This window comes from Juglans microcarpa x Juglans regia, chromosome 5D (genome assembly GCF_004785595.1).
Source record: "Juglans microcarpa x Juglans regia isolate MS1-56 chromosome 5D, Jm3101_v1.0, whole genome shotgun sequence".
NCBI lineage: Eukaryota > Viridiplantae > Streptophyta > Magnoliopsida > Fagales > Juglandaceae > Juglans > Juglans microcarpa x Juglans regia.
Genome location: NC_054602.1, coordinates 382,208 through 401,058, shown reverse-complemented (window position 1 = coordinate 401,058; position 18,851 = coordinate 382,208). Strand labels below are relative to the sequence as shown.

Sequence of the window (18,851 nt, the reverse complement as noted above, 5' to 3'; positions counted from 1 at the left end):
TAAAGCGTGATTTCAAATATTAAAATAGTCTAATGCATAAAAGTGATATTACTATTTATTCATGTTCATTATTTATTAAAAAATTTAAATTATTTTAAAAATTCAAATTAATTAGATAATTTTTTTCTCTTAAAAATGTTCAGTAAAACTTCAACATTTATTTAATTATGAAAAATTAGTATTTTATAAATTAAAGTTGATTTTAAGTGTATAATATAATATTATTCAATTAAAAATGTCAGTAAAACTTTATCTTTTATTTAATGATGAAAAATTAGTATTTTATAAATTAAAGTTAATTTTAAGTGTATGATATAATATTTATATTTTAATTATCTATTTTATGTTAGTTTAAATCAATATTTAAACTTCTACCGTTAGATTAAATCTAAAGATTTAAGATGAAGGGTTGAGATTTAAAACCCAAAGTTTATGTATGATATGTTATTTATATTTAAATTATTTAAATTTTAAATTAGTTTAAATCAGTGTTTTAATAGGAGAAATTATTTATATATAAATTTTAACAAGAGAAATTATTTATTATAGTGATAAATATTACAGTCTTATAATTATATCTCTAAATTTTAATAAGAGAAATTATTTATATAATTCTAAAGTGTGTAAAATATGCACAATATCTTTAAAAAAATTTGGTATAGTTGAGATCCACTTTAAAGAATCTACTTTTTACATAATAATGATAAATATTTTAATGATTTTTTTTATTTTTATATATAATAGTAATAAATATTATAGTGATTTTATTTTTTATTTATATATAATAGTGATAAATATTATAATATTTTTTTCCTCACTTGCTTTCTCACTCCTCTGCCCGATTCTATTCATCATTCTATACCACACATCACACTTGATAATTTTTTTATATACTAAATAAATTATTCTATTCATCATCCATACATCATATATTTAGCAAGAAAAAAAGATAAATAAAAAGTAAAATAAAAAATCATATATGGTGTGTGGTGTGTGATGTAAGGAATAGGAAAATATGAGTAAAATAAAAAGATAAAAAGTTATTTTTACATTAATCCATTACATTTAACGATATATGATTTTAACAACTCAAGTCAAGCCACCTTTAAAATTATATTCTAAAATAACTAATCAATATTATAATTAAAATATCTTAAAAAAACCTAAAGAGTTATTGTCTTACAGTCTACTTGGAACCAAAATATGTTATAATTTATGTTATACAAACAAGTTTAAGCTTTATTCATAAGTTAATTTTATCAAAATATATTTTTACAGTCTTATAATTACATCTCTAAATTTTAACAAAAAAAATTATTTTTTTAATTTTAAGGTGTGTAACTTCCGCACAATATCTTTAAAAAAATTTAGTATATTTGAGATCCATCTTAAAGAATATATTTTTTACATAATAGTGATAAATATTTTAGTGATTTTATTCAATTTTATATATAATGGTGATAAATATTATAATAATTTTATTTTTATTTATATATATAATAATGATAAATATTATAATGATTTTATTAATTTTTTTTCTTTCCTCACTTTCTCTCTCTCTCTCTCTCTCTCTCTCTCTCTCTCTCTCTCTCTCTCCTCTGGCCCAATTATTGCCCACAGCTCATTCTCCTTCAGCCCAGCCCGGCACCGCCGTACGCCGGCCAGCCTCACTGCCACCACCAGGGAGTCCCCCTCAAGCCGACGACCAACCCAGCCACCGTCGATATCCTCCATGCGCAGCCTCTCTTTCCCCCGCGATAACCCAACCGAAATGGGTTTCTCCCATTTGTGTCAACGTGCACCTCCGTACGCGGCCACCCAGCCTCACGACCACCACCGGGAACTCCCCCTCACGCCGGCGACCAAGGCAGCAACAACGGATGTCCACCACACGCGGCTGGCTCTCTCCTACGGAAACCTAACCAAAATGGGTTTCACTCATTTGTGTCCACTTCTGCAGCCGTACACAGCCACCCAGGCCACCGCACCTCCACCACCTCACACCGGCGACAATCTCGAGCAGACCCAGCCACCACGAACCTCCCTTTCCCTTTCCGTCGCACAGTGCCATTCGCACGCACCAACCCATTTCTCCAACTCTCTTTCTCTCTCTCTCTCTCTTCAAACCAAAAAGAAAAGAAGAAACAAAACAAACATGCGAAAAAAAAATAACACAACCTCTTTACTATTCATTACTGTTGATGTTACTGTTGATATCAACATAGCCTCTTTTAAGATATAGGAAGATATATATATATATATATATATATATATATATATATATATATTCTAAACAAGCTTCATTGTCATATACAGATTATTGAAAAAAGTTAATTATACAATACACATGAGTGGATTTTTCCCACTATAAAATTCTAATAGACATTGAAGAATATAGATAAGGAGAATGCTTCTATATATTTGGTTGGAAGCTGTCCATTACGCAAGATTATACGCATATCAATTTTTAGATTAATGAACTTTTTGCACTTTTCATTCATCAAAATTAGAAAGTAACAGATATTCTATGTCTCTTATGATAGATTGCATTGTCCAATCTGTTGTGCAATTGACTGTACCACTAGATTTGAGTCTCCTTCAATGAGGATTGCGTTCAAATCTCTATTTACTGCCTCCTAAATTGCCATTAACGATGCTATGGCTTCTCCAAAGTTTGGATTGATATCGTTTATGAATCTTGTGTGTATAAAGAGAGGCGTGCCAATGTCAGATATGCAAATCAATACTATTGTGCTTCCATTAATTACTTCTGATTGCCACATCAAATATTGAAAGTGAAGAAAAACCTTTGAGGAATTAAAGTAGCCATCTAGCGTCTTGCTGGTGTGTTTATGTGGTCCATGCATTGTTATGTGTCCTAAGGGTTTTGGAAACTTTGGATACAAACCAATTTCGTGATGGACAATGAGAGTTGTGGATTACCTGGTTTCATGTTATCCATGACTATGGTGGCAAATAATTGGAAATAATGAATTAATGTCTTCTTCAACTAGTATTGCTATTAATCCAGGTGATCAAGGATTAAGAATATTGATTAAGATCCAGTTTGAGATAGGTTGGGAGGCAAAGTGATAGATATGTGTTTGTATTATATTATATCGACGGGCGATCGAGATTGAATAGTGTATAAACCTACATGAATGCCGACATCGACCACGGCTCCATCAATAGGATATCTCAATTGTACAGGCGACCGAGATTGGATAATGTATTTTGTGACAATCCGTGCTTAACAGAATTATCAAATATTGTTCCCTTCACGGAATCCAAGCGATAAGAAAGATCGATATATATATATATATATATATATATATATATATATATATATATACACACACATATGGAAAATGCTACTGGAGCCCTCAAACTTACCACTCATACATTTTAATTTTTTTTATTTTTTACTTAATGGTTAAAGAAGTGATTATTAGTGAAATTATATATATTTTTTATGATTAAGAATGTCAAAAGTTACTTCAAGAAAAATCAAAAGAAAAAAAAACAATAAATTTATAACTAGTGGTACGCACAACGAGAAACACTGGACAGCCCGCTAGCACCATCATATAAATATATATATATATATATATATATATATATATATATTGTCAGCAATAAACCCTTCCTTAGCAGGTACGTACTTGATTCTCAAAATATTTCCAACATGATCATCTAGTTCTAATGTCGTTGGTGGTCTGACTGTGGAGCACTCGCATAATCGGAGGAATATTAGAAAACGAACCAGATGAAGACAATTAATTTCCTGACGATCAGATCGGTGGCTCTTCCTGTTCCTGGGGCGTTGGATTAATGGCTAATTATAGATCACTTGTTAATATATGTGTGCGCTTCGTGCAGGGAGACTGACGTGGGAGCTAGCATATCTCTATGCATCAGTGTATATATGTTATTAAATTTAGCTAGGTTTGATGCATATATGCAGGCCATGTGACTTTGTTTGTCTCTCTTATTTTGTGGGACTTCGTGTTTTGGTTGCACTAGGAGCTGTTACCTGCAGTTTGCAGTCTTCAGAAGATGCTGTCTTAGCAGGGAGACCGTTTATTTCTCTTTCACAAACCGTGCCTCTGATCAGTTTGCAATACTGCTGGCCCTCTCCATAAAAACTCGAATAAAGTTTCTATGTCATGATATCAAAAAAGGGCACCAAGCCAAGCCGTTGATGATAAAATGCGAACTAGTGGAAGGCTGTTCTGTAGATGCATGTTTTAGGGATTGCTTAATGAATCTTCTTTCATATCATGCAGGCAGCAGGAATAGGATAAGTACGCCCACTATTATGTAACACTCAACAACAGTAATGCATCATGTGCTAGCTTGAACTCAACTGGCAATTATAATCATGTTCAAATTAGCCAAAACAAACTATGCCAGTTATCACCAATAAGCATGATATCTTAAGATGAAGGGAAAATTACTCTCTCGTATACCCGATCTGTTAGGTACAGTCTCTGCAACCTGTTTGTAGCATGATATCTCCAATTAGCAGTGTCATCTCCACCTGAGAAGATCCTCCATCTTCGACAGCTCTCTTTGCCATCTCTCTCAGCTCTCTAGCTTTTGTCCTCCTCTCTTCTCTTTCCTCTCCTTCATTCATTAGCCTCTCTATAGCCCCCTTAACATCTTCCTTTTTCACCAACACCCCAGTCTTCTCTTCCTCGCCCCAGTTTACAGGATCCTCCACACCGACCCTCACACCAATTTTTAGTACCTGCACTACTAGTTTCTCATTCATAAACTGGTCCCCAAATAGCGGCCATGTAAGCATTGGCACCCCAGCACTTATTCCTTCTATGCATGAATTCCAACCGCAGTGCGTTAAAAACCCTCCCACTGAAGGATGGGATAAGATCAATAATTGCGGAGCCCAACCCCAAATCAAAAGACCTCTCCCTTCGATCCTTTCTTCGTATCTGTCTTCCAAAATCCATTTCTCCAATTCTTCTGAGGTTTCCGCTCCCCTTAGGACCCAAATAAATGGTTTGTTAGACTCTTCTAAAGCCAACCCGAGCTCTATCAACTGTGATGGTATTAGATTGCATAGGCTCCCAAGGCAGGCATAGACAACAGAGCAGGGTTCCTGGCATCGAGCCACTTCAAACATTGATACTCTTCAATGGAAGCCTTGTTACCTCTCTCGACCCTGTCTAGGTAGTCCTTGTTGCAAAGCGAAACAGGGCCAATACACCAGACTTTATCTCCTCTTGCCTTCCTATATTCTTTGGCATATGCTGGTTCCAACTCTTGGAAAGTATTCACGATGACCCCGTGTGAGGCTAAGTCAGCTGCTGCCATTTGCCCACTAAATTCCTTCATTTTGGGGTCTTCGGGAAAAGGCAGTTGGGATTTAGTGAATTCAATATGATCAGGCAAACCGGGCAAAACAAAGTACTCTGACTGGCTGGATATTTTCGCGTGAATGTTGTGAACGCGTAAAACCTGAAAGATCAAGAGACAGAAGCAACTAACTCCAAGAAAAGAAAATCTTGGAATATGAAACTTGCGAGCAATATCAAGTGTCCAAGGCAGGCACATATCAGAGATTATGCAGTTTGGTGGAGGTGTTAGCTCCTCAAACAACTTCTCCACAGGGTGTCGTAGCATGCTAGTTGAAGTGAAGAAGTTTATGGCGAGTCCTAGTGAAGGAAGCATGTCGAGATTATCACAGCCTTTGGGTATTCCTGCTTCTTCATAGGGAAACTGAAGTTGGATAACTCGGATTCGGAGTCCGGATTCAACTGCGCGAGCAGTGCTTGTATGGAAACGGGCTGCGTTATGGGTTGTGGTGACAATGGTGACAATCACGCCTCGCTGTGCGAGCAGTTTGGCAATGTCTATCATAGGAATCATGTGGCCTTGGGCCATTAAAGGAAACAAGACAAAGTGAAGCTTGTGGGCTGGAGAAGCCATGGCAGATATGGGGGGGTCAGGGTGGACAAAAGAGATGGAGTGATATTTTATACTAGACAACTTTCTCTCTCTCCCCAGCGCCGCTTTGCTGGTGATGCAAGAACTTACATAAGCATATATGGTTTAGAATTATTCTGGGTTGATCTGTTTCCCAGTCTCAAGTAATTTTAACTATTTGGCCTATCGCTTTAATGCCGAAGTAGTCCGTCTCTTCAATATTAATTACAGGCGGTAATGTCATTAGAATTTAGAATATTAAAAAAAAAAGGACCACAGTAGGGGATGATTGATTGCAAATCTGCAATGCATGAATTTAAGTAGCGGATCCTCACAACATCAATATAATTCAGTTTTCCCATTGGTAAAAAAAAAAAATATAATTTTGGAAATATGATTAAAATGATATTATGCACATTGCTGTCTAGATGAGAATGCTTAAAAAGTCGTGAAATGTATGTAACAAGGAAACATTTGGGTGAAACCTCAAAATTTGACAGCGGTATTAGTTAAACCTGCAATGTGTCACCGTCAACAGAAGATAACAAAGAGGCCAAACCCAAGTAACTTTTGCTTAAAATCGTGTGGGAAGCCATTAAAGAAAACAAAGAATAGGGATAGCATGGCAGTTTGGCTTTATAGGGTGTGCCTTCGGTGAGCTTCATTTTGTTAATTTAGAAAAACGGGGGTGGGGTGTCTTGCCTGGTAACGTCATTTTGGATTATCTGAAAATGATGAGGTTCGCTAGCTGATAGAACTAGAATTCTGTGGATACAGATTACTTGCTTCTCATTTTTTTTTAAAAAAAAAACAAAAGATTAAAAAATTGAATCTCTGTGTCTAGTACTATCGCGCATCATCGTCAATTCCTAGTAGCTAACAGCAGACACATTTTCATCTACACGCCAGCAAACACCCTTTCCATCACAGAATTCCAATGGCAGGGCAGGAAGACAGTAAACCTTCTAATATATTCTAACACAATTTGATTCAGTATTAATCACGATCCTGTCTGCTATAAGCTCAGCTGCTCCCATGGAAAACCATTCAACACTCGGTTGCAATAAACGGGTCTGCCTTTTCTCTTGTATAAGCTAGCAGCTCGCACACCTGTCTCTCTTGTCTTAAACGGGTCCGCTGTCACTTTTGAATGAAGCTCGTCTTCATCCTTGACCAGCAAAAATGATGCTTTCCAAAGAAAAACAACAGATTTTATTCAAGTAAATGAACCTTACATTTTATGATTTGTTTAGTTCTGTGAACAATTTACAACATATGCAAATCCAGCATAACACCAACAGATTTGATCCGCAGAAGGTATCGACTGGGGGATGGGAAAGATTACACAAAAAAAAAAAAAGGGACCCACGTTGTTCTCATCCCGCATGCAACTCTAATATACAGCGCTAGAGTTACATCTACACAACAAACCTAAAGACGAACAAGATACAATCCACGCAGATTTCTCAGCTAAACACAACGAACCTTTCTCATCTTACAAAACTGGAGCTGCAAGCTCTCAATATATTACTCAAGTGCGCTATAGATACAGTCCACGCAATCGTTTATGAACATTGATACAGAGCTCCATGCATTGTCAATGTGATTCAGTTGCACTCACTTTTCCTTTAATTTTAGCCAACCAGAACCCAGTCTAGTCAATCACTTTTGTAACAAGAATGGGGGCAGGTCTCAAAGCTCCCAAGTCAACAATCATTTTCATCCACCTTTGTAAATTGCTACTTCTTAGGAGACTCCGACTCCGGGCCCCTTCGACTTGAGTCCACACGATCAAGCCGTTCCACTCTCCATGAGAGTAAATTGGAAGATTTAAGTAACAAACCCAGGGCCGAAGAGCATGTGGCTCTAACAATTGCATCTGCTGAGCGACTCAATTTCCCTATCAACATCCCAAACACCTGAAAGAAGGCATAGGTTTTTGTCAATATGTTCAATTATAAAAACATACAACTAGTACCTACATCCAAGCATACCTGTGTATAGTAACGAGCTAAAATGTGCTGATCATCTGAAAGAGAGAGCATGCTACTGGAGAAGTAAATAGCATTTGCCTGAATTACTGGCCACGGTGCATCAAAAGCCTGCCTCAGCACAGATGTAGACAACTCAGAAACTGTCAATTTAAAACAAAAAAGTAACATAGTCCTATGATACACCTGAGAATTTTATTTTCCTTTGTTCCAGAACCATGAACTTATATCTCGAAGTTGAATGCATATTTAAGAACCAATACAAAAGATATTCTGGCACAAGAAAAAAAATCACAAACAGAGAGAGATAGTGAGGGAGAGAGAGACAGAGAGAGAGCAGCAGCATTATAACAACTTTCATAACAACTTTAAAAATGCAATGGATTTGATCGGTTTTGTTGCTGTTAATGATAAAAACAACTTTCATAGCCAAAGGGAACATTATAGGATGGCTACAAGGCAAGCTATATTTCAGTTTCCAATATTGGTTGGTCCAGTAGGTGTCATGAAACCTAACAGACCAGAACACCTTTTCCTCCCTCTCTCTGCAACTCTGCCTTTCTCCTCTTTGCCACCAGCCGCCATCACTGCTGATTGAAACCCCTCCCTTTCTGCCCCCAGCTCCACTACAGTCCACCAGCTACAGAAGCATCACTCTGGGCATTCATTGACTCTTTTTTTTTTTTTTTTTTAATAATTAATAAAGTTTATTGATCTTCAAAACTAGGCATAGCCCGAGTATATAGGTAGTATACAAGTGAGAAATGCCTAATTACAGCCTATGAACGAAAAAAGACGCATACAAGTCACTAAGATTACCCCCATCTAATACAATAGTCTTAGTCCAAAGTAACACAGTTTGGAAAAATGAGTCTCTAATCCCCTCCAACGAATGTTCACTATTTTCAAAACATCTTCCATTCCTCTCATTCCATATACACCACATAAGACTTAAGGCCCTAAGGGGACCATCTTCCAAACATCCGCTACTTGACGGTTTCCCCGTGTTTCGCTCCAACAAGACAATAGGTCCACCACCTTTTTGGGCATCACCCAAGCAAAGTCCAGCCTTAAGAAGACTTCATCCCATAGAGCCTTTGCCACATCGCAATGGAGAAGAAGATGGTCCGTCGTTTCGCTATTCCTTTTGCACATGAAGCATCAACCATTATGAAGAAACCACGCTTCCTCAGCTTGTCTATGGTCAAAATTTTACCATGAGAGGCCAGCCAACCGAAGAAAGCAACTTTTAGGGGCACTTTGCTCTTCCAAATGCGCTCCCAAGGGAAATTCTGAGGAGAGTGGGTAGACATAGCCTTACATAAAGAATGAATCGAAAATTTCTTGTTCCCAGGGTGTGTCCACAACAGTTTGTCCTCCACGCCATGTTCCAAATTCAGTGCGTACAAGGTGCTGTAGAAATCAGAAATGTCTCCCCACTACCCAATCTTGAGCTGCTCTGGTAAATGACACATTCCACCACAGCAGGCCATTCGAAGAGTCCATGTAATCAGCAATAGAGGCTTCCTTATGCAATGCAATGCAATTTTGGAAAGAGAAGGAAAAGCCTCCTTTATGGCAGCATCACCACACCAAACATCAACCCAGAATCTAACTCTATTTCCACGCCCCGCTACAAACCTAAAATTACGAATGAAATCCTCCCAGCCCTTTCTAATAAATTTTCATACACCCACACTATACAATCCTCGCCCTTCATTAGAAATCCAGCCTCCCCAAGTACTTCCGAATTTGGCATCAACCACAGTCCTCCATAAAGCCTCACTTTCTTGATGGTACCGCCACAACCATTTCCCAAGTAAGGCCTTATTGAAAATACTCAGCTTTCTAATCCTCAAGCTTCCACAAGGTAGGGGAGTGCAAATCTTGTCCCATTTAATCAAATGGAATTTTTTCTCGTCCCCCAATCTGCCCCACAAGAAAGCACGGAAAATTCTTTCCATCCTATTAGCCACACCAACCGGGATAGGGAATAATGAAAGGAAGTACATAGGTAGGTTAAATAAGGTGTTCTTAATAAGAGCGATTCTTCCCCCTTTAGATAAATACATTCTTTTCCAACCCGCCAATCTATTCTCAATTTTTTCAATCATGCCATCCCATATTACTTTGGATTTATGAAGAGCCCCCAAAGGAAGACTGAGGTACTTCATAGGCAAAGAAGATACTTTACAACCCCAAATTTCAGCCAAGTCTCCAATATGATTTACCAAAGCCAGTCGGAACCAGTTCTGATTTCAACAAATTCACCTTACGGCTGGAAATAGCTTCAAAGCAAAGCAAGAGAGCTCTCAATGAACGGATTTGATTAGGATCCGGCTTGCAAAAATTAAAGTGTCGTCAGCGAAAAGAAGATGAGATACATTGACGCTCCTAAAAGAAGTACTGCCCACTAAAAATCCAGATAAAAAAGACCCATCCCCGGCTGCCTTTATCATTCTGCTCAATACATCCATTACTAAGACAAAGAGAAGAGGAGATAAAGGATCTCCTTGTCTCAATCCACGAGAGCTGTTGAAAAAAATCCTCAAGAGTGCCATTAACCAACACCGAGAATCTAGCGGTTGTGATGCAACACTTCATCCAATTGCGCTACCTCTCCCCAAAGCCAAATTTGCCAAGAACATAAACCAAGAAGTCCCAATTAACATGATCAAAGGCCTATGGATATCTAGTTTGCAAAGGATACCTGGCATGTCGGATCTAAGTCTATCGTCCAAACATTCATTTGCTATTAGTACCGAATCCAAAATCTGCCCCTTAACAAAAGCATTTTGAGGCTTCGAAATGATCTTGTCCATGACCGTGCTCATACGGTTGGCGAGAACCTTGGATATGATCTTATACACCCCACTCACAAGACTTATAGGGCGAAAGTCTTTCACCCCCACCAACTCTGCCTTCTTCGGAATAAGGGCTATGAAGATTGCATTAAGGCTTTTCTCGAATTTCATGTGTGTTTGAAATTCGGCAAAAACCTTCATAACATCCTCCTTGAGAATGTCCCAACATACCTAAAAAAATGCCATGGAAAATCCATCTGGTCCCGGCACTTTATCGTTGTCCATTCCTTTTAGCACTTTAAGCACCTCTACCTCTTCAAACATTCTTTCTAACCAATCAGCACATGATTGATCGATAGTATCGAATGTCAACCCATCAACCTTAGGCCTCCACTGAAATTGTTCCGTTAGTAGGTTGTTGAAAAACTGCACTATGTGGTTCTTGATATCGGATCTGTCTAAAAGGACATTACCATCCAAATGTTGTACCTCAATAAGCATTAAACCTTCTCTATGAGAGCTGGCTACTCTATGAAAAAAGCTGGTGCACTTTTCTCCTTCCTTAAGACAAAAGGCTCGAGATTTTGTCGCCAGGAGATCTCTTCCATGAGAGTAAGTTGTTCCATATCAGCCATAACAACAATCTTCCTTGCCTTCTCCTCATCCATGAGAACCCCAACACTCTCCTTTTCATCGAAACATGCAAGTTCCTCAAAAAGAATCTGATCGTTGATATTCCCAAATTCTTCATCATTCCAAGTTTTTAGGTTTGTCTTCAAGGCTTTAAGTTTTCCAGTCCACACAAAGCTAGGTGTACTAGAAAAATCATAAGAGGACCACCACACTCTCACCTTCTCCACAAAACCGTCAGCTTTCAACCACATGTTTTCAAATTTAAAATATCTACATCCCTCATGAAGGCCCCCGCAATCAAGCAAAATAGGAAAGTGGTCCGAACAAAGTCTTTGGAGTCTCTTTTGGCATAAATCTGGAAAATGGGCCTCCCAAGACGAGGATACGATGAATCTGTCCAGTCTTGACCAGACCCTCCCATTGGACCATGTAAATTTCCCCCACTGCCAAAGGTAAATCGACGAAGTCAAGTTCGAAAATAAGATCAAAAAATTCTGCCATTGCTTGACTGATACAGGAATCCCCCGACCTCTCACTCGGAAAACGGGTGACATTAAAATCCTCCCCAATACACCATGGCCCATCCCTCCAGCTACATAACCCAGCAATCTCCTCCCAAAGTAACCTTCTATTGCTGTCCAGATTAGGACCGTATACACCAGCAAAGGACCACTTGTAATCATCATCCACATTTTTAAAAGAGCAGGCCACCAAATGTTCCCCGATATACTCCTCAACTAGATTAACGATTCTCGTATCCCACAATAGAAGAATACCTCCCGATGCCCCTTTAGAAGCAAGATAAACCCAGCCCATGTGAAGGCATCCCCACAAACTTCTAACTATACTTCTATCTATGAACTTCAGCTTGGTCTCTTAGAGACATATGATATCAGCCTTCCAATTTCTTAGTAAGTTTTTGACACAGAAGCGCTTTCCCGGATTATTCAGCTCCCTTACATTCCAAGATAAAAATTTTGGTTTTATAAATCACAGATGTTCACCCTACCCTTACTCCTTCCTCTACTTGCACTACTTCCTGATAATTAAAAGAGCAAGCTACTCTCTTTAATTCCCCTGTTTTTGGCGTAGGATCTAGCCAAGTGAGGCTGGCCAGATTCAATAGCAATGAGGAGGGCTTTGAATTGATCTTCAAATCCCTCACACGAAATCCCTATGCATTCCCACATTTCATCCACTTTTTGGAGGACCCAATCTAACTGAGGATTGGCCCAATGTGAACCTGGCAGCACAGAACATAAAGGGTTTGGGTCATCCCCTATCCCTTCCTCTAAGTAGGCAACACCTTCCTCTAGCTCCCTACAAACCAACTGCATTTCATACTCCTGCACAAACCCCTCATTCGCAACTTCCAAGATATTTTCAAAAGGGGTAGAAGCACCTTCCTTGGGTAGTCTCCAGGATATTCTCACAGGCCCTTCGTTGGATCCATCCTGGGTAGGAATACTAACTGAGGGGCTATGCCAACTGGGTGGGAATAATGCCAAGGTGCCAACCTCAGTTAGGGGTTCCATTTGAGGTTCCCGTGTAGATATATTAACAATAGGACTTCCCTCTATGTTAGACAATGTTACCAATTCATTATGGCCTTCTTCCTCAGCCTGAGACCCCCCTCTCACGGCCACAATGAGCATCCCCAGCTTCTTCCTCCGTCGGCGACAGCGTCTCCAACAAACTAGCGACCATAGGCCCACCCACTAGGTCGTATGCTCTAAACGATGAGTTCTGTGTGTTCGTCGGCTCCTTCTGGCTTGTCCAACCTTCATTCTCGGCTCCTTCCTCCTTCAGCGGCATCCACCCTAGCAAGCCGTCGACCAAAAGCGCACCCAATAGGTAGCCTATTCCCAGCAGTAGAGTCTGTGTGAGCTTCGGATCCTTTTGCCCCTCCTCCACTGCTCAAGAACCATTCTCGATATTTGACTCCATCGGCGGCCTCAATACCGGCAGCCCATCACTTTGGGTTCCACCCATGAGGTCCCTTGCCCCCAGCGAGGGGTTCTGTGTGGTCGCCGGCCGATGGTTGGAAGATGACAGTGCATCTTTGCCGATGGGATCCCTTATGTGAATCGTGGGTTGTTTAGCCCATTGTCCTTAGGCTTTACCTTTCTCGACCCACGTATAGCTCCTTTGGCACAACCCATTTCTGTCCAAGCCCAGGCCCATAGTTTTATACATCCTCTGAATCATTAGATTGATCGGTCAGGGAGCCTCTTCCCATTTCAATGTTATTTTTGCAGGCTCGAGCAGACGGCACACATCTTTGTCATTCCTCCACAACGGCTATCTCCTTTTTATTCGAAAACCCAAAATTGCCCCACCCTTGGTGACAAAGTTGTTGCATTTCCCTGAGCATATACCTCCTTACCATCATTGCTGGCAACAAGCCTAATGACCGGACCGCCCCTGCATAGGACTTGGGAAGAATATTCATCGGCACTTTCTGGGTTAGATTTTTGGACTTTGGCAAAACAACCTTGCTCCCATTTTCCAAACTGTCGTAAGCTTCCCTTAGAGCAATCACCATTTTTCTCCACCCTTTCCCCTCCATTTCTTCAGGTATGAAAACAAAGTTTCTTCTACCACCACTGCCATATTCCACCAATGCCATATAGCGACCTTGAGCATTGGAGCATCTCTGCGCAATGTAGCTTCTGTTACCATCCCGTGAGGTTGCATAAAACTCCTTGTCTCCAGTCAAGCATTCCTCAGGGGCTCCAATGAACCAGTTCAACGTAGACCTCTCCAAGATCAATAATTTTGTAACCTTCCAACTTCACTCTGTTAAGCGAATCCATCGACTACCTTCCTCCGACAATTCAAATACCTTAGATTCTTTAAGAATTTGTCTTGTGAAAACCATGATAATCACGTTAATACACACCGAGACTCATCATTTGTAAGAAAGTGTACGGAGAAAAAGTGTTCTCGAATTTTCAAAAGAGATTCATTGACTTATAAAGGCACACTTTTGTTTTGGTTCTTAGATCTGTGTGTTTGTGTGCAAGTCTCACTTTTTACCCTGGGCTAGAATAAGGTATAAGACTTTAGGCCCATTAGCCTCATAAACGGGGTATACAAAATCATATCCAAGGTGCTTGCAAACAGGCTAGGGGTTGTCATAGGTAAGATAATGTCATAGCCACAGAATGCTTTTGTAAGGGGTCGCCAAATCCTGGATTCAATCCTAATAGCCAATGAATGTCTGGATAGTAGATTAAAGTCCGGTATTACAGGAATTATTTGTAATCTAGATATGGAAAAGGCGTATGATCATGTAAACTTGGACTTCCTTCTTTATTTATTAAAGAGATGTGGCTTTGGGAAGAAATGGTGTATGTGGATCAGATGGTGCATTTCAACAAGAAGATTCTGAGTTCTAATCAATGGCAGCCCAGAGGGTTTCTTTAACAACTCTCGAGGCCTAAGACAGGGAGATCCCTTGTCCCCTATTCTTTTTGTTGTCATCATGGAGGCATTGAGTATGATGCTATCGGTTGTGGTTAGCAACGGTTTTATGGCTGGATTTTCAGTGGGTGATCTGATAGGGGCTTTATATTTGTTTCTCACTTACTATTTGCATATGACACACTTATTTTCTACGAGGCAAATCAAGAACAACTTAGGGCACTAAAGGCGCTTCTCTTATGCTTCGAGGCAGCGTCAGGTTTGAGAGTTAACTTTGATAAATCAGAATTAGTGCCAGTTGGGAACGTCAGTACTGCTCGGCAATTCGCTAGCACACTCGAGTGTAAGGTCGCTTCTCTTCCTATGACATATTTGAGATTACCATTGGGGGCTGCATCACGAGCCCTATCTATTTGGAATCCAATTATTGAGAAAATAGAACGAAGATTGGTAGGGTGGAAGAGATTGTATTTGTCGAAAGGAGGTCGGGTGACTCTTATCAAAAGTACACTCTCTAACTTACCAACTTCCTTTCTGTCTGTATTTCCAATTCCAACTAGTGTGGCGGCACGGATCGAAAAACTCTATCGCGATTTCTTATGGAGTGGGATGGAGGATGATTTCAAGTTTCATCTAGTCAGCTGGGATAAAGAACTTGAGAACCTTTAATCGGGCACTTCTTGGGAAATGGCTTTGGAGATACAATATGGAACCAGAAGCCCTCTGGAAATTAGTGGTAGATAGCAAACATGACAGTTTATAAGGGGTTGGTGTACTAGAAAGGGGAATGGATCCTATGCTATGGGGGGAATCAAATAAGACGAGGGTGGGCGTGTTTACTCGCCATACTAAATTTATGGTAGGGGAGGGTACTCGTATAAAATTTTGGAGGGACGGGACCAAGTCCAATGAAATGTTACCTTTAGTAGAGTAGCACAAGATTGGGAAATAGACAGTTTTAAGGCTTTTTTCGGCCTAGTGTATTCTATGAAGCTGAATGGATTGCGGGATGATAAACTAAGGTGGACACCTGCAGGTAAGGGTACTTTCTCGGTTCAATCCTTCTACAAGTCCCTTACACTTCCATGGAGAAGATAGTGTAGGAATAAGGCGCCTCCCAAAGCACTCTTCTTCTCTAAGACAGCGACCCTGGGTAGGATTCTGACTATCGATAATCTGCGAAAGCGCCGAGTAATTATCTCAGATTGGTGTTATATGTGCAAGAAAACTGGCGAAATAGTGGATCATCTCTTGCTACATTGTGAGACAACGAGTGCCGTGTGGAGTGAAGTGTTCAGTCGAATAGGGTTAAACTGGGTGATGCCTACCACAGTGGTTGAATTATTGGCCAGTTGGGTGATGCCAAGTGGTGCTTCGCAAATCAAAGTTGTGTGGAAGATGGTCCCTACCTGCATTATGTGATGCATATGGCAAGAGCGTAACGAGCGGACATTCGAAGACAAGGAGAGGACACTAAAGGAGCTTCGTGCTTTATTCTTTTGCACCTTATTTCTTTGGGCCATAGCTGTAGATTTTAATGGCCTAAATGTACATGATTTTCTTTCTTCTATAACAACCTAGATAGGTCTTATCTCTTGTATAACTTCTTGTGTACTTGGACTATGCCTATCCTTATTAATACTACCGTTTACTTGAAAAAAAAAAAAAAAAGAATAAGGAGATCTTAAAATTTCTGGTTGATAATCTGACCTCCCTGGGCTGATTTCATTCATGCCACTAATCTTTAAAATGCTGTTTTTCTTTTCTTTTGATTTCAGATCCTAGAGCTTTAGTGCTGTCTAGTTAATGAAATTTTGTGCTCTGTTTGGTACAAAGAAAACTGGCCAACCCCCAACCAACACTTGGTGTCAGTACGCTTCAACAGAAATCCCATGATCGGTCTGTTCGGTGGGTGGTTTCCAGCAACTGACACTGACCGGTCCAGCCATTGGGAATATGAGGCCCCATGTGAGTCAAAATACTAAAGATACTATATTCTTGGTCACCTCACCAAAGCATATAAAATATAGCCATAGCGTGGGAGCTAGTGTTACGATGTCGAGAATCACGATGAAAAAGATATCATCTGAAGCATCTACATTAACAAGAAGCTAGATATGACGTCAATTGACGATTAGTAAGCTAAGATTGTTGGTGTTTTCCTACAAAGAACTTGGGAAGATTAAAGAAAAAAACTCTTCTTCCTCGATAACAATGCTTGCACAAAAGAGGAAATGAGAAAGTCAAGTTAGAGGAACTAAAAAGACATGTCTAGAATTTAAGGAAAGAACTGCGTGAACTAAAATAAGCTGTGGCTCATCTGAATACAATCAATTACCATATGATCCAAGGCACAATATTACTTCCTATTTAATATGAAAGTATTTCAGAAAAATGCGAACCTGTATTGTTGATGGCATGTAAGTATCAACCCTGGAGGGAAGATGTTGAGTAAGTTGCTTCGTGACATCTCTGACGAAGTTCTCGTAGTCACTTCTGAAAAAGACAAGGAACTATATTGTAATGTTATCCACCGTTATAAGCATTAAACAATTCATCTATATTGTTTAAGAACTCGGCCAATTAAAATCTGTTAATGCGTACCGGTGATCAGAATTGAAACAATGTGTGTTAAACACAGCAAGGAATCCTTCCATTTCCATTAATGGACAAATTCGCTTAAGGGTATTCTGTTAATTTGTAGGCAAGGGAGGGAGGGAGAGGAGAGTCAGTAATATTCAAGAATCTCCAGTAGGCTTCATGTCATAGAAAACAAGGAGGATTGTAAGAAAATACCCGGCATGCCTGTCGAACACTAATGTTATCATCATGAAGATGCAGAACCAATCGGGGGATGGCAGCATGTACCTGAGAATGGTAAAAATGAAAAAATATGCTAAATCTCAAGCATATATCTATTGAGCACCATAAATGATTGATCAATAAGAAATGAATAAAAAAAAAAATTTGCCATGTTTCTGTCAAACACGAGATTATCCCGGAGCAAAATGTCGAAAACATGTAGCATGACAGGCAAATGTAAAAGTAATAGAAAGCCTAGTGTAAATATATACTTGTAAATTATGAATCGAAGAATCAAAACAGAAGAAACTTATGAAGCAAAATATGGATCAAGGGTTATATCAGAAGCTGAGACCGAAGACACATCTCACATAGCACTACCAATATCCAAATCTATCAACAACGGCACATAAAGATAATTGATGAACGTCTTACCCAACAAAAGGAAAGGAATAAAAAACACATCACTGGGATACAACAACAACAACAAAAATAATAATATTGACAGTTCCCATGCTAAACAGACAAAATGCAGTGGTAAATCAACAAATCCAAAATTATTATACTAGAAAGACCAGTTCCATTTTGCTGGTATAACTACACGCAATAAGAGACCTGCTCAAGAAATGCCTCCCGCTGTGCCCCAAATCCATAGGTGCTTAAAGCTCCAAATGCTGCAAAAGCATTGGCTCGCATCTTACTGTTCATGGATATCTGTACCAAATAACTTATAAATTAGCCTATTTTTTAGCTTTATATAACAATAAGCATGTTCCAAGCAAGAAGCAACTTTATATCAATGAATCACTGGTCTAGATTTACTCTTACGTGCTGAGCTAGAAATCCTCATATCCTGTGCTTCATGATGGTAAAACAATTACAAACTGATTCATTTGTCCTAAATCCATAAGTGAGGAAGCCTTTAAGCTGTATTTCCCAGCAGATTTTTAAAAAGCTTGGAGAAATTTCCACTTTCCTAAAGGAGATTTATGACTGGATTGGGATAGCAAAAGAGTTCCAATGGACCCAGTGAAAATTATTAACATGCCAAGGCTACAAACCACTGAAACCAATGGTAAACTCGATTTACATGCCCAATGTTGTACAAATAATAGACTGACTGCAGTAGCTCCTGTTGTACAATTTATTAGTTTGCATCTTTGATCTGTTTTATTGTTTATTTTTCAGAGTGATTATACTGTTTATTTTGGGATTTATGTTATTTTTAGTGGGCCACTAGAACAAATAC

The 18,851-nt window shown here is 39.2% G+C and overlaps 2 protein-coding genes across 4 annotated transcripts in view; both read right to left on the bottom strand.

The window, feature by feature from the left end:
- Positions 1-3,920: 3,920 nt before the first annotated feature.
- Positions 3,921-6,033, bottom strand: LOC121265403 (UDP-glycosyltransferase 73C6-like). The gene is given in 3 exon segments (XM_041169019.1): positions 3,921-4,232; positions 4,470-5,112; positions 5,115-6,033. Coding segments are annotated over 2 exon segments (1,470 nt in total). The 5' UTR covers positions 5,950-6,033; the 3' UTR covers positions 3,921-4,232; positions 4,470-4,477.
- Positions 6,034-7,135: 1,102 nt separating this feature from the next.
- Positions 7,136-18,851, bottom strand: part of LOC121265356 (protein SHOOT GRAVITROPISM 6) — a 47,660-nt gene continuing 35,944 nt past the window's right edge. For 2 of the 3 annotated variants that reach the window (XM_041168951.1, XM_041168952.1), the window contains 6 exons: positions 18,218-18,316; positions 17,597-17,668; positions 17,405-17,490; positions 17,203-17,296; positions 7,941-8,048; positions 7,136-7,865 (listed from right to left, as the gene is read on the bottom strand). In XM_041168951.1, the coding sequence (XP_041024885.1) occupies positions 7,686-7,865; positions 7,941-8,048; positions 17,203-17,296; positions 17,405-17,490; positions 17,597-17,668; positions 18,218-18,316 (639 nt within the window). In that variant the 3' untranslated portion in view covers positions 7,136-7,685. Of the gene's footprint in view, positions 7,866-7,940; positions 8,049-17,202; positions 17,314-17,404; positions 17,491-17,596; positions 17,669-18,217; positions 18,317-18,851 lie in introns of all 3 variants that reach the window. The other variant, XR_005940653.1, reaches the window with a different exon arrangement.